Here is a 15,605-nt window from a genome sequence, read left to right as displayed (position 1 = left end):
TTCATTCGCTTTGCCCTAAGGGTCCTTTTAAATCTAAATAAGGTGGGATTAAAATCATTGTTTAGAACCAGTGCTCCACTATCGTAAACGTTCACATTTTTTTCTTTGATCTGTAATAGTTAAATGCTAATTTTGTTTTGTATTTTGTGCGTGTGTTAGGCTATATTTGTATTATTTTTTACTAACAACTAACACATGCACTTATGATGAGCCTCTGATCGTATAAAGAAGGGTCCGGATGGGATGCCTCCTATTTTTCATAAATGTGCTCATTCACTGGCTAAACCACTTACGGACATTTTCAATGCATCTGTATCCGAGGGTACATTTCTTGATAGTTGGAACTATCGTTTCTTACCCCAGTCTTTAAATCTGGATCTAAGCAGGATATTACTAATTACCGGCCTATTAACAAGATTTTTGCAATGCCAAAACTATTTGAAAAAATTGTTTACAATAGGTTATCTTTTCAATTACGTAACTGTATAGTAAATCAACTACAACAAATCTGTCTCTAATGACTAATTACATCATAAATAATTTTGAAGATCATATACAAACAGATATAATATTTACTGATTTTGCTAAAGTATTCGATTGTGTTAACCACAGGGTGCTTCTGCATAAATAGTTTTCTCTCGGTTTTCACTCTAAACTTCTGAACTTGTTAAAATCTTACCTTTCCAACAGGTTTCAAATAGTTAAAATTGAAGACTATTATTCTGAAAACATTGATGTCCCATCAAGCGTTCCTGATATTCCGTCAATTTTTGTATCTTCTCCTTGTCTCTTATTTACCGATGACCTTGAGTTGTATCGTGGAATAAAATATTTATCTAATTGTCATTTGCTTCTTGAAGATGTAATTATATTAACAGAATGGTGTCAGTATAATTTCCTCCAGCTTAATATTTCTAAATGCCAAGTTATGTCGTGTTTTAGACATACTACCCCTATTCTATTCAATTATGAACTTAAGCATGTAACTTTAGAACGCGTTGAATGTAAGAAGGACCTTAGAGTCGTTTTAGACATTAAACTTTCATTCCTGCCACACATTGACTATATGGTTAACAAGGCTAATCAAATGCTCGGGTTTTTAAAGAGTAACACAAGAGAGTTCAAATATCCATGTTCTCTTAAGTCACTTTTCAATTCTCTGGTAAGAATTGTGTTGGAGTTTTCTAGTGTGGTTTTAAATCCTTTTTATAGAAACTCCTATAATAGAATTGAAAAAGTTCAAACAAACTTTACTAGATATTTAATCTTTAAACTACATTGGCGAATTGAGATGCCAACCTACAAAACAAGGTGCTTATTATTCGATATTAAAACTCTGGAAAGTCGGTGTACTTGTACTCTCACACCACCGTTTCGCCTTATATATAAGGAATGATGTTGCATTTCATTGTACCAACTTCCTTTTTAATTTGATATGGTTAAAATTTTCCTTGAATAAACACATCATTCGCTATTGTTTTCTTTATCGGAGCCCAAACCTGGACAGAGTTTCGACTTCTCAGGAATTTGATGCTCTGTCTGACTCCATCCAAATAATTTTCTCCCTGTATCCTCGCACTGAAATCATTATTGCGGGCGATTTCAATGTTCACAATTTTTCGTGGCTTCTCTATTCGGGCCAGATAACACCTGAATAATGCGTGCTGAGATAGATTTTTGCTGAGTTTAATCATCTTACTCAGCTTGAGCCTACTCGAATATCAGACGTTAACGGCCGAGCAGAAAATACACTTAACTTGTTTCTCACTTCTGATTCTGATAAGTATACAATCAGTGTATTGACGCCTCTAGGCACATCGGACCAAAGTTGCATATCTGCTTATTTCTCGTGCCAATCAGATCCAGTACGGAAAGCCAACTGGGACGGTCTCCATAATTTCTTCAGGATCTTTCACTGGTCATTATGCTTCCTCGGTAGTGACGTAGATTTCAGTGCAGATGTGATTACTAGTATGATTCATCTGGGAATGAAACGTTTATAGGAAATAGGGTTAAAAGTATTAAACCTAAGACTAAATCATGGATTGATTCGAGCTGAAAAGAGGTTATCTTGGAAAAAGAGGTGAGCTTTTAGAGCCAACCCAACTGAGAAAAAGCGGAAAAGGTTTAAATAAGAAAGGACCAACTCTTTGCATGACCAAAAATGACCGCAAAAAATTATGCAATGTCCAAAAGGCAGTAAGAATTTTCGGTAATCTGTAAAAAATATGAGGAATTCTTCCTCTTCCTCGGTTCCTACGCTTGTTGTCAATAATACTCCTTTAGTAAGCTCTATTGATAAGCTAACTTGTTTGCAAGGCTGTTCGCCGAAAATTCCACCCTACCAAATAGTGTCATAGGTCCCCCAGTACTTTAATGGGACCAATCTATTTTCATACTCGTACAGTGGCGAGAGTTCTTAAAGATCTCAACATTCATAAATCCGCTGGTCCGGATGGCATCCCCGCTAGTATTCTCAAGAGGTGTTCTTTCACGCTAGCAAAATCATTAAGTAAGCTTTTCCATCTATCCTATTCTTCTGGACTCGTTCCGAATCTTCTTTCCCAGCAAATTATCGACCGATAGCACTTACGTCCCTTCTTTCTAAGGTCATGGAAACGGTGATTAATTATTTTTAGAAGGAACGAAAGCTTCTTAATGACCGGCTTTGGTAGCAATAGGCCCACTGGTGATATCTCACTGAACCGTGGAACAAATCTTTACATCGTTTTGGAGAAAATAAGATTATTGCACCAGATATTTCAAAGACATTTGATAAAGTTTGGCATCTTTCTCTCTTATTGAAAATGAGTGCTTTTTGTATTGACTAATCTCTTCTTCGTTGGATTAGAAATTGTCTTTCGGATTGGACGGATTTAAGTCTGAAACCCATAAAATAAATGCTGGTGTGGCCCGGGGCTCTGTTTTGTCTGCGACCCTTTTCATTTTTATAAATGTTCTCCTGTCTGCTACTTGTAATCAAATACATTGTTTTGCTGACGAAAGGACTCTTAGCTTTTCATATTCGTTTCCAGACTCACAAACCTCCCCTTCGGATAGAGAACTGCAACGGCAAAATATGATAAACTCAATAAATTCCGACCTGTCTTGTATCGTTAAAACGATGTATACCCTCTTTGGCACTTTCTATGATTGGCACTTGCATCAATGAAACTGAAAATCTTGACACCCTAGGAATGTGCTTCAGCAACCACCTTTTGTGTAGCGATGTTACCAAAAATTGCCGCAAGTTTTTTTGTGACGTTACAAGAAATTTGTTTTGGGTACAATCTACAGTTGCTGGTGCTCCAGTAACTTATTTAAGCTTCTTGGACAGTATTCAAAGAAATGCTTTTAAAATGATAGCTGACATTAAATTTATCAACTCGATTACGTCACTCGAAAATCGACGCAAAGTTTCTTGTCTCACCCTTTTTTACCGTGAAATAAACCCAATTCTTGAAATGTCACCTTTTTTCACTTGGCTTAATTACACGGCACCCAAACATTTTTTTTTCTGTGAGTATCCACAAAAGTAATTCTGTTTTGCGCAAAAATAAATAAATTTGAAAAAATTAAAGTTAAGTTTTTTATTAAATTAAAAAAAAAACATGATCAGCTGTCATTTTTACATTAGTGGACTCTATTATCACGGAGATTTTTGACTAACTTTCCAGTCTTCTTTCCAATAAAGTTGCCTTAATTGGTTGCCTTGCCTTGAAGTTCCTTATGTCTGAACCTGCCCAATGAAAACTGTTCAAGTGGTTCCTGTCATCATAAATTATTAGATAGGGAATACTTGAAAAAAATCTGTTCACACATTTCTCACAGGAAATGTAAGAAATTTTGTTTATATTTCTAGGAATATGGAAATCTTTAAGACCTTAAAAATATTAACTAGCCAAATCATTCACACCAAACTCCAGAATTTTCAAAATAAAACAAACATATCAGCTGATGAGATGTATCCGGAAGACTATTCTGAAATATAAAATTTCAGTTTCTTGGACAAACATTTTTTTGAAAATTTCAAATTTTAAATTTTCTCAAAAAAAACCTGCTTACACTATTTAAATTATTAAAAAAGATAACACTGTTAGAGAGTAATGGCTAAATCACAAACACGCTTCCGCTTTGGCTTCGTCTGCGTTACGATAGGCCTGCTTTGAGGTTGCTTTGAACGACATTTCTATTATTTCATCCCTCCATAGAGCAAATATTTTGTTTGTTGACATTTTTTTACAGCTGTTGAGCTGTCAGACAAAGCAAATGTTAAGATAATTGAACTAGAGCTTCCGTTTGGAGTCAAATTACGTTACATTACGTTCTTTTCCTTACGATTGTCAAACGAAACGTGAGGTCGAAGCTCCATTGTGATAGCCATAGCATGCAATGAATTCCTGAAGCCGAAGTTGGAGCGTGTATGTGTTTCAGCCATAATTTATTTAATGAACTTATGCCCAATTTTAAAAACAACTTTTATACATTTTAAATTGTAAAATGGGATATTTTGGTTTCACACAGCGTTTTTAAAGTAAACAAGCTTTTAAACACCTTTTAAAACTAAATAGCCATTTTTGGCTCGTTAAATTTTAAAAGTGTCATTGAAAAATGAAAATGACAGATTCACGGCTGATGTTTTGTTTTGTAAAATTTGTATTCTCAATATTTGGAGATACAGAATGAATAGGTAAACAAATTCAATTCATTACTTTTATGACTTAAAAAGTCATAATCATTTTTATGACTTTAATAAGAAGATTGGTCATCTTCATCTGACGAAGAAGAACAACATATAGTTATTTGCCGTTCAAGAGTATTCCGCGTTCACAAGAATCCATTTTCAGACTGTGATGATATTGACTTCAAAATGAGGTTCCGACTTTCCAAAGCATCTGTGGATCAGTTGTTGATTTTGTTTGGTTATCATTTGGAGCATAAAACTAACCGAAATAAACCCGAGAGTGCATTACTTTAAGATTTTATGCCACAGGATCTATCCAAATCTGCATCGGAGATATGTTTAATATCTCAAAATCAACTGTTTGCCGCATCGTACGAAAAGTAACCCACCATATTAATTAGACCGCAATTATTTACACTTCCTACTGATCGTCATGATATTATGAACGTTCAAAACAAATTTTACGGCTTGGCTAGGTTTCCGAAAGTTCTTGGTGCAGAAGTTTATAAGAACAGAAAAGGATAGTTTTCAGTTTACACTCAATGCGTATGCGACAGTAATTTGAAATTCATTGATGTTGTGGCACGATGGAAGTAATATTTTTGACGATTCACAACAAATCTCACATAAAAACTAGATATAAACGGTGATTTTTTGAGAGCTTGAGAACTTTTTTTTAAAAAAAAAACGCATACAATTTGCAAAATCTCATCGATTCTTTATTTGAAACGTTAGATTGGTCCATGACATTTACTTTTTGAAGATAATTTCATTTAAATGTTGACCGCGGCTGCGTCTTAGGTGGTCCATTCGGAAAGTCCAATTTTGGGTAACTTTTTCGAGCATTTCGGCCGGAATAGCCCGAATTTCTTCGGAAATGTTGTCGTCTAAAGCTGGAATAGTTGCTGGCTTATTTGTGTAGACTTTAGACTTGACGTAGCCCCACAAAAAATAGTCTGAAGGCGTCAAATCGCATGATCTTGGTGGCCAACTTACCGGTCCATTCCTTGAGATGAATTGTTCTCCGAAGTTTTCCCTCAAAATGGCCATAGAATTGCGAGCTGTGTGGCATGTAGCGCCATCTTGTTCAAACCACATGTCAACCAAGTTCAGTTCTTCCATTTTTGGCAACAAAAAGTTTGTTAGCATTGAACGATAGCGATCGCCATTCACCGTAACGTTGCGTCCAACAGCATCTTTGAAAAAATACGGTCCAATGATTCCACCAGCGTACAAACCACACCAAACAGTGCATTTTTCGGGATGCATGGGCAGTTCTTGAACGGCTTCTGGTTGCTCTTCACTCCAAATGCGGCAATTTTGCTTATTTACGTAGCCATTCAACCAGAAATGAGCCTCATCGCTGAACAAAATTTGTCGATAAAAAAGCGGATTTTCTGCCAACTTTTCTAGGGCCCATTCACTGAAAATTCGACGTTGTGGCAGATCGTTCGGCTTCAGTTCTTGCACGAGCTGTATTTTATACGGTTTTACACCAAGATCTTTGCGTAAAATCTTCCATGTGGTCGAATAAAAAAAAACCCAATTGCTGCGAACGGCGACGAATCGACATTTCACGGTCTTCAGCAACACTCTCAGAAACAGACGCAATATTCTCTTCTGTACGCACTGTACGCATTCGTGTGGTTGGTTTAATGTCCAATAAAGTAAACTGAGTGCGAAACTTAGTCACAATCGCATTAATTGTTTACTCACTTGGTCGATTATGTAGACCATAAATCGGACGTAAAGCGCGAAACACATTTCGAACCGAACACTGATTTCGGTAATAAAATTCAATGATTGCTCGTTAGTAAGTCTATTCATGATGAAATGTCAAAGCATACTGAGCATCTTTCTCTTTGACACCATGTCTGAAATCCCGCGTGATCTGTCAAATACTAATGCATGAAAATCCTAACCTCAAAAAAATCACCCTTTATAAGGAGGGTTGAGAAATGGAATCTTGTATCTTCTCGAAAATAAGACCAGATCGGTTTTGTGTGGGTTAACATCCAGTCCACACCGATCAGCCCAAAGTATTAGTCTGTTCAAGGCATTTTGTAAGAGTTCTTTTAGGATATTAAGATGCTTTCCTGAAACTGCTATAGCAAGGTCGTCCGTATAGGCTATCACTCTGAAACCCTCCGCATCCAGACTAGTTAGGATTTCATTCACCACTAGGTTCCAGAGGAGAGGGGATAGAACACAACCTTGGGGTGTCCCTCTACGAACGAATCGTCTGCTAGAAGAGTTGCCAACATTTAATGAATTAACTCCCGAAGCGAACTCTCTACATTTAGAGATGTCAGTGCAGATATAATTGCAGATGTGTCCACGTTGTTAAAGGCACCTTCGATGTCAAGGAAAGCAACCATAGTGAACTCTTTATGATGGAGGGAATATTCGATGGTGCGTACTAAAGCGTGTACCGCTGTTTCCACCGATTTACCTTTACAGTAGGCATGTTGAGACGAAGACAGAAGTCTTGTATCCATACGTGCCATTAAATGGATATCAATCAATCTTTCCAGGATCTTAAGAAGAAATGATGATAGACTTATAGGTCGTAGATCTTTAGGATTGACTTGGGAGCATTTACCTGCTTTAGGTATAAAAACAACTTTAACTTCTCTCCATGCCGAGGGAACATGGACCAGGTAAAGACAGCTGGTAAAAATTGCCTCAAGGATTGGTGCAATTATATCATAAGTCTTTTGTAATTCGGCTGGTGTTATTCCATCTGGTCCTGCAGCTTTAAATGGTTTGAAGCTGTTGAGAGCCCATTGTAGCTTATCCTTTGTGGTCAGACCTTGTGGATATGTTGTATTCGAACTTGAGCGTATATAACTGTTGCAAGTTTCGGTAAGAGAACTACCAGGAAAGTGAGTGTCCAATAGTAAGTTCAGCGATTCATTACTTGAATTTGTCCAGGAGCCGTCTGTATTTTTCAAGCAGCTTGACAAAGCTGGATTAGTTGAAAGAATTTTCCGTAACCTAGAGGCTTCAGAAGTTTCTTCTATCATGCCACAGAAGGATCGCCAAGAAGATCGCTTGGATTTCATTTGTGCCTTCTTGTAGATTCTTAGGGTTTCTTTGTAGGAGTCCCAATGAGAGGCTAATCTAGCAGCTTTGGCCCGGTTGAAAAGTTTCCTGCATTCCTTCCTAAGCGAGTCAAGCTCTGAGGCCCACCATTGTGGTTTCCTCTTTCCTCTTATGTGTATAAGTGGACAAGCAATTTCTAGCGACCTGCTTCCACTATTCAAATTATTAAAACGAATAATATTGTTAGATAATAATTTACTTAATATCTTAGAGATTAGAATCTTCTAAAGAAGAAACTGAAGTACTTCATCTTCAATAAGTCGGTTTGATGCTATGAGTGTTTCAGCCCTCCTTCATCGTCGCGTCGTGTTAACTCATCTGGCATCTGGCTCCCCTCATTCAAATCCAATATTCAGATTTTTTAAATTCATAGCAGTCTGTTACATATTTATATGCATATGATAAAGTAACCCACCACGTTGTTCATATCATTATTTACCCCAACCGCCCTCCGCCCCCAATTTTCCTGTTTCGAATATTAACCCTCCGTCTCGGAAAGAAAATATATATGATGACATATTTCTTATCCCCAGGGGCTTTTTTTCAAATCTAAAGCTAAAAAATCTCCGAAAATTCTACGTGGTGTCTTTAAAAAATATCTCTAATAAAAAAAGAAGCCTCTTATTTACTTGCTTGGTAAATATTTATCCACAAACAATATATGAATCACAGATAAAGAATTTAACATACATTTTCATAGAAGCTCTAGGTATAATCTGGGTTACTCTTTTCTACCTCTAGGCTTACATAAGTAAACAGTTGTTGGAATTATTATCTGATAATAATAACCTACGTCAATACAATAAATGCTACGTTACCACATAATAATTAAGGCATTCAGAAAATAAAAGTGACGGTCTTAAATGAATATTACGTGAATATAATTTAATCATCAATCCAAAAGACAATTATTTTTATACCTTCTATATGTATATTTTTGTTTTTTTTTTCAATGATATTTTATAAATAAATAATTTTTTAATTTATTTCTAGATTCCATATAGATGCCAAAAACGGTCTGGCACCCTTCTTTGTTTTTGGAGATTTTAACTTTCGCTGTGATACAGAAGGTGTTGTTAAAGTAATTAAAAATAATTAAATTTACTTGTTTATTGCTTTGTTAATGTATTTTTTTATTTTTAATCGAACAGGAACTTACAGAAAACTTAACTGCACATCGGGTACAAAGTATTAAGCATGATAGTACAAAGGTGCACTATAGAAATACCGATGGCGATAATGTACTTACAGTTGGTAAAAAAGAATTTAACTATGCCGATCATCAGCTTAAGTTTAAAGAAGCTTGGGTAAGAAAATTATTGTGTATTGTTGTATATGACCCAAAAACAGTTTAAACACCTTGATGGGGCTTTTATTTAAAGTATATATACCAGACTCACGCTCCTCTTCTTTACTTGTGGCATTTCAACGAGAAAATATGATAAGCTCATTTAATTCTGATATAAACATCATTGTACAATGGAAAGTTTCTATACTTCAGAGTATCACAATGGATCTTCATTGATCTAAGAGTGGCGATAACGTCATCAATCAACGGTCAGCCCATCAACCTAAAGGTGGCCATAGACGACGAACATGCTCGCCGAACATGCTCGTGCTCGCCAGATATTCGTCGTGTATGGGCTAGTTCGCGAACGGCTCGTTGTTGGCGAAACATTTCGATTTTCTCGTGTTCGTTGGTTTCAATGTTCGCCGTGTATGGCCATGTTCGCGAGCAAACCTCATTTTTGCTGTAAACTTCGTTGAGTGCACATCAAAAAATAAACACATGGCCACAGCCAGCCGCGATTTTATTGAAGAATTCATCGAATTTGTTTTGTTTTTTCTTTCACATAGATAAATTATCATAAGAGCAACGACTTGCTCCTTATCGCACATAATGTTTACTCTTTGAAGAATCGGAAAGAAATGAATGTTCGCGAACAGTGTTCGCCGTGTAGGGGGAAATGCAAACGAGCATGTTCGGCGAGCATGTTCGTCGTCTATGGCCACCTTAACCTAAACTAACAATGGATAATAAGAAATAATGTGGAAGTCCTCTAAGGAGACTTCAATATTGAAATTTTGTCCGAATCGGTTGATGCTGACAATATTATCTAGCTGCTTTATCTTGTTTTGGTTTTTTGTCCTTGGTAAATAAACCTACCAGAGGTACTTCATGTCTGGACCACCTATCCTTAAGATTACATAAAAATACTATCATAAATAGATAGATACTAAAGATAAATAGATAGATAGATTTTTATTACAATTGATTGGAATATAAATTTGGTAATACACTGCCAATCACTAGGATGAGGCCACATATTGTTACACCAGTCGTCGCGTGGATTACTTATGGAATGCATTTTAAAATTATAATAAAACCAAAATGCTTTCATTTTTTCAAACTTATTTTGGCTTTAAAATGTCATTACATGTTATATTAAGTTAAGTTAACTAACTGTTCTATCTATTTAACTGTAAATACTAAAAGAGATGAAAAATCCCCACCACTAGTTTCTTAGGAATACTCCATTTTGTATGAGTGGATTACAATAGTAATCCGCGCGACGACTGCAGTGTTAAATAGAAAAAACAGTTGGAATTTCCCTACATTAATTAAAGGGCTACTTAAAAACAGTATGAAAAAGTGCGTCACTTGGATGAGGCCACATGAAAAATCTTATAAAATATCAAAAAAATGAAAGAAATGTTTATAGTTTTTGGTTTTCAAACATTTATTTATTAAGTTTTTCTCAATTAATAATGAGTGTGCCCCCCATTTTTCGATATGACCTCTATTAGACGGTTTGGAATGGAATCATACAGTTTTTTTTAAATAGTCTATAGCTTCAATTAAGGAGTCCTTGTCTTCAAATTGTCTACCGCCTTCATAAACTTTTCGAGATAGCCATGTCCATACGTTTTCGATTATGTTCAAGTCCGGTGGCCATGGCAAAAGCTCTACGTTTTCTGATAAAATCCAGCTTTTGACAACCCTGGAAGTGTGGATGGGGGCATTGTCTTGTTGGAAAATCCAAGGCAGAGGTCCAAAAATATTTTTCATCTTCGGAAATGAGCGTTCCAACAATTCGATTTTGCACTAGTAGGTGATAGCTCCCCACACCATAACACCTGATGTACGGCTGTGATGTCTTCCCAAAATTAGTTCCTCTTTTCTTAAATCATGGAAATAAAAGTTGTAACCATCGGGGCCGTCAAGGCTAAACTTTTCTTTATCCGAAAAGACGACGCGTTTCCATTGACTGCTCCATGAGACATGTTCTGTTGCAAAGTTCATTCGCAGCTCCTTGTGTACTTGCTTTAGAACAGGTTTCTTTTTGAGTTTTCTTCTCTGGATAGTACCGTCTTTTCTTATTATCCTTCGGACTGTCGAAATACTGGCTGATACTCCGCTTTTGGACCTTATTTTAGTAGCTGATTGAGTAGAATTTGAAGCAATACGTAAAATTAACCGCTTTTCTCGGGATGTTGTTGCTTGGGCTGTGCGTCCTTTTTGTTTTTTTCCATAGTTTTGAGGATCAGCAAGATAGTTGTTTACAACTGTCTTACTTCTGTTCAGCTTCCTTGCTATTTCTCGGCTTGAGAGTCCCATTTCCTTGAAAGCATCGATTTGTCCTCTTTCTGCTACTGTCAACGTCTTTCCGGAACCCATTTGTAGTTGAAATTTAATAAAAATAGTTATTTGTAAAACGTTCTTAAATATTGTAACCCAAAACCGAAAATCGGTTGAAAAATATGTGGCCTCATCCTAGTGATTGGCAGTGTAAAAGTGTTTTGGTGGTAAAATTAAATTTACTGTTTTGCATCACAGGGTCGGATCGGTCTCGTCACTGCTAAGGCATAACACTAGCAGTGCAGGGTATGATAATTATTCTGTGTTTTAATTCAGTGAATTGTATTCTCAATTTTATCTGTTTTGGTTTTAAACATTGATGATGTTGCTTATCAGCTCTTACTACTATATGGTATTTGCACCAATTCCCTTTTTAATTATATGTGGTTTAAATTCTCCGTAAATAAGCAAATCATTCACTACTGCTTCCTTAATCGAAGCCCTAATTTATACAGAGTATCAACTTCTCGTGAATTTGATGCTTTGTCTGATTCCATCCAAAGAAATGTTTCGTTCTATCCTCACACTGAAATCACTGAGGGATTTCATTGTACACAATTTTGTATGGCTTCAACATTCAGGCTAGACAACACCCGATGGAGTGTGTGCAGAAATCTTCGCTGAGTTGATCCACTTAACTCAGCTGGTCAAATCGGACGTTGAAGGTCGAGCTAAAAACACTCTTGACTTGTTTCTTACCTCTGACCCTGAATAGTACACTGTTAGTGTTATATCTCCTCTAGGCACATCTGACCATTGTGTTATATCAGCAAATTTCTCGTGTCAAAACTGTTCAGTTAAAGAAAGAGCTCCTAAGAGAACCGTTTGGCAATACGAGAAAGCTAACTGGGAAGGTCTCAATAATTACTTCAGGATCTTTAACTGGTTACTATGCTTCGTCGATAGTGACGATGATGCCAGCGCTGATATGATCGCAAGTTTAATTCTTCTGGGAATGAGAACTTTTATACCGGTTAGGGTTAAAAGTATCATACCCAAGGAAAACGCTTGGTTTGATGCGAGCAGTAAAGAGGTTATTAGGGCCAAAGAGGTTAGTTTCCGTTGCTATAAAGCCAACCGTACTGAGGAAAGCCGGAAAAAGTTTAAACAAGCCAGGAAGGCCTGCAACGCCCATATTCAAGGGACCAAATTTTTATATTACCAAAGTTACGACAAAAAATACTGCAATGTCTCAAAGGCACTACAAGTTTTTGGTCATTTGTAAAAAACATGAGGAATTCTTCCCCTTCATCGGTTCCTACGCTCGTTGTCAATGATACTCCTTTTGTAAGCTTCTTAAAGAAAGCTTATCTCTTTGTAAGGTAGTTCGCCGCCAATCCTACGCTGTCAATGAGTGTTATGACTCCGCCTGTACTTGAGCGAGTTAGTGATTCTATGGGACCAATTTTTTTTGCACCCGAACTGTTGCAAGAGTCCTTAGAGATCTTAACACACATAAATCCGCTGGCCCGGATGCTATCCTCGCTTGAGAGGTATTCTTAAACGCTGGCAAAACCACTGCGTAAGCTTTTTCATCTGTCCTACTCCTAAGGTCTCGTTCCGAGAGGATGGAAAACTGTATTTTTCCAGCCCATCCCCAAAAAATGGCGAATCTTTCTTACCCTCTAATTACCAACCGATTGCACTTACGTCTCTTCTTTCTAAGGTCATGGACCCGGTGATTAATTATCATCTTAAGAAATATCTTGAGGAACGAAAGCTTCTTAATGACCGGCAATACGGCTTTCCTAGCAATAGGTCCACTGGTGATCTCATATTTCATCTCACCAAACAGTGGAGCAAATCTTTACATCGCTTTGGAGAAAGTAAGATTATTGTACTAGATATTTCAAAAGCATTTTTGGTAGGGTTTGGCATCAGGCCCTCTTATCGTAAATACATGCTTTCGGTTTTCATGAATCCCCCCTTGATTGGATTAGTAATTATCTTTCGGATCGTTCAATACGAATAGTATTAGATGAGTTCAAGTCTGAAAACAACAAAATGCTGGTGTGCCCCAGGGCTCTGTTCTAGCTCCAACACTCTTTCTCATTTTTATTAATGATCTCCTGTCTGCTACTTCTAATCCAATACATTGTTTCGCTGACGATAGTACTTTTAGCTTTTCATATTCGATTTTAGACTCACATCCCTCATCTTCGGATGTGGAACTGCAGTGACAAATTAGATAAGCTCATTAAATTCCGACTTAAACAGCATTTTTCAATGGGGAATAAAAAACCGCGTGGAATTTAATGATTCCAAAATCCAATGCTGTCTTGTATCGTTAAAGCGAGATATACCCCCATTGCCATTATCCATGGATGGCACTTGCATCAATGAGACTGAACACCTCGATATTCTGGGTATGTGTGTCACCAACCACCTCTTGTGGAACGATCACATACGCGATGTCGCCAAAAATGTCGCAAGGTGTTTAGGTTTCTTTAGGCGATGCAAGAAATTTGTCACACCTTCTGATCTGGCTGTTATCTACAACTCCCAACTCTGGGCTGGTGCTCCTGCAACATACTTAAGCCTCTTGGACAGTATTGAACGTAGGGCATTTAAATTGATAGGTGATAATATCATCATGAGTTCAGTTACTTCGCTTGAACATCGTCGGAAGGTTTCTTGTCTCACGCTTTTTACCGTTATTTTAACGGTTTATGCTCTAGTGAAATAGCCAGCTCCATTCTTCCCCTTAAATAGTTCAACCGTAATACTCGCGATTCTAGGAACGCTCATCAGTATACCCTCGAGTTGAATTTCGACCGTACTATTAAATATAGAGATTCGTTCTTTAGCCGTACTACGCGAATGTGGAATACCTTACCACACTCTGTCTTCAGAAATTCAAACGCAATGTGCACCGACATCTCCTTTTAAAACCCTCTCTCCTCTTCCTAGTGCTCACACTGTGCCTCTGCATAATAAGGGTAGTAATATCCCCTTGAGTGTGAGCTTGTTATAAAAAACAAAAAATCCTGCCGGATCGACTATGTGTTTTCAAATTATGTTAAAAGAAAATGTTCACTTTTTAACAAAATTTTAATGAAAAATTGCAAAAATTATATAAAGATGCAAATATGGCTTTCAGTTTAGCTAAACTAAAAATTAATTACTTAATAATTAATACATAATTTTTGGGCAAAAGAATTAACAGCTTTTATTTTGGCAAAAATGAGTAAAACTTGGATTCAAGATTACAAAAATGAAAAGCTTTTAGGTTGGCTAAAACAAACATAAAGGGTAAAGCCTTAATGGACCAATTTTAATGAAAGAGTTGCAAGATACTTTGAAATCAATGAAAAATGATAAGTCTGCGGAATTCCCGTTGTATTTTACAAAAACGCATCAGAACGTTTTTTGGTTTATAATAATGTATTCTTTTCTTGAAGAAGAATCTATTCCGAAATCTTTTTTAAGACCATGGATTTGCGCAACTTTTATATCTTCTATACCATAGGTTGACGAAATGGGTTGAAGAGAATCAACTACTTAGTATTTTCCAAGCCGGTTTTCGATCGGGTCTATCAACACATGACCATAAATTTGCGCTCACTACTGATCAAGATGTTTTAAGAGAACAAAAAAAACTTTAGGTTTTTAAAGTCGGCCTTTGATACGGTTAACAGGAGTTCTTTAATTTATAAAATGTCTACCCTAGGCTTATCAACAAAATTTCTTAACATATAAAAGCTTCTTATAACCGATACCTCTGGTGTTGTATGGAATGGAAGTAGAATGTCTAATTTTTGGTGTTCTACAAGGTTGTGGATTAAGTCCATTAATGTTCGTACTATATATTGATGACGTATCCAAAGATTTCCCTGGTGGTGTTAAGCTTGGTAAAACATTAATAAAAATGCTCTTGATTGATAATCCCTTTAGCTTTGCAGTTAAAAATAAGCAAGCTTAAGCGTTTTTGTGATTTATAGGATTTAAGTATAAATGTTGCAAAGTCAAAAATCATGGTTTTTGAAAATAATCATCGAAGAACAACTTCCCAAGAGAAATGGTTTTTGGAACGTGAACCAATAGAAATAGTAAATCAGTTCAAATATGTTTCTTGATAACTCGAAAGAAAAATGCATTGCAGCCAAAACGGCAATAAATCTTTTGTGGAGTAATTTCTTCTGCAACAAGTATGTGGATGCAACTGCTAAATTTAGA

General features: G+C 36.5%; 1 protein-coding gene across 3 annotated transcripts in view; it reads left to right on the top strand.

Annotated features, from left to right (window-relative positions):
* Nucleotides 1-15,605, top strand: part of LOC129938347 (inositol polyphosphate-5-phosphatase A) — a 143,982-nt gene that overhangs the window by 90,481 nt on the left and 37,896 nt on the right. For all 3 annotated transcript variants that reach the window (XM_056045838.1, XM_056045837.1, XM_056045836.1), the window contains exons 5-6: nt 8,783-8,870; nt 8,941-9,096. In XM_056045838.1, coding sequence (XP_055901813.1) covers nt 8,783-8,870; nt 8,941-9,096 — 244 coding nt within the window. The remainder of the gene's footprint in view (nt 1-8,782; nt 8,871-8,940; nt 9,097-15,605) is intronic.

This window comes from Eupeodes corollae, chromosome 1, assembly GCF_945859685.1.
Source record: "Eupeodes corollae chromosome 1, idEupCoro1.1, whole genome shotgun sequence".
Classification (NCBI taxonomy): domain Eukaryota; kingdom Metazoa; phylum Arthropoda; class Insecta; order Diptera; family Syrphidae; genus Eupeodes; species Eupeodes corollae.
The sequence above is the reverse complement of the archived record's forward strand: the minus strand, read 5'-3'. Positions and strand labels throughout refer to the sequence as shown.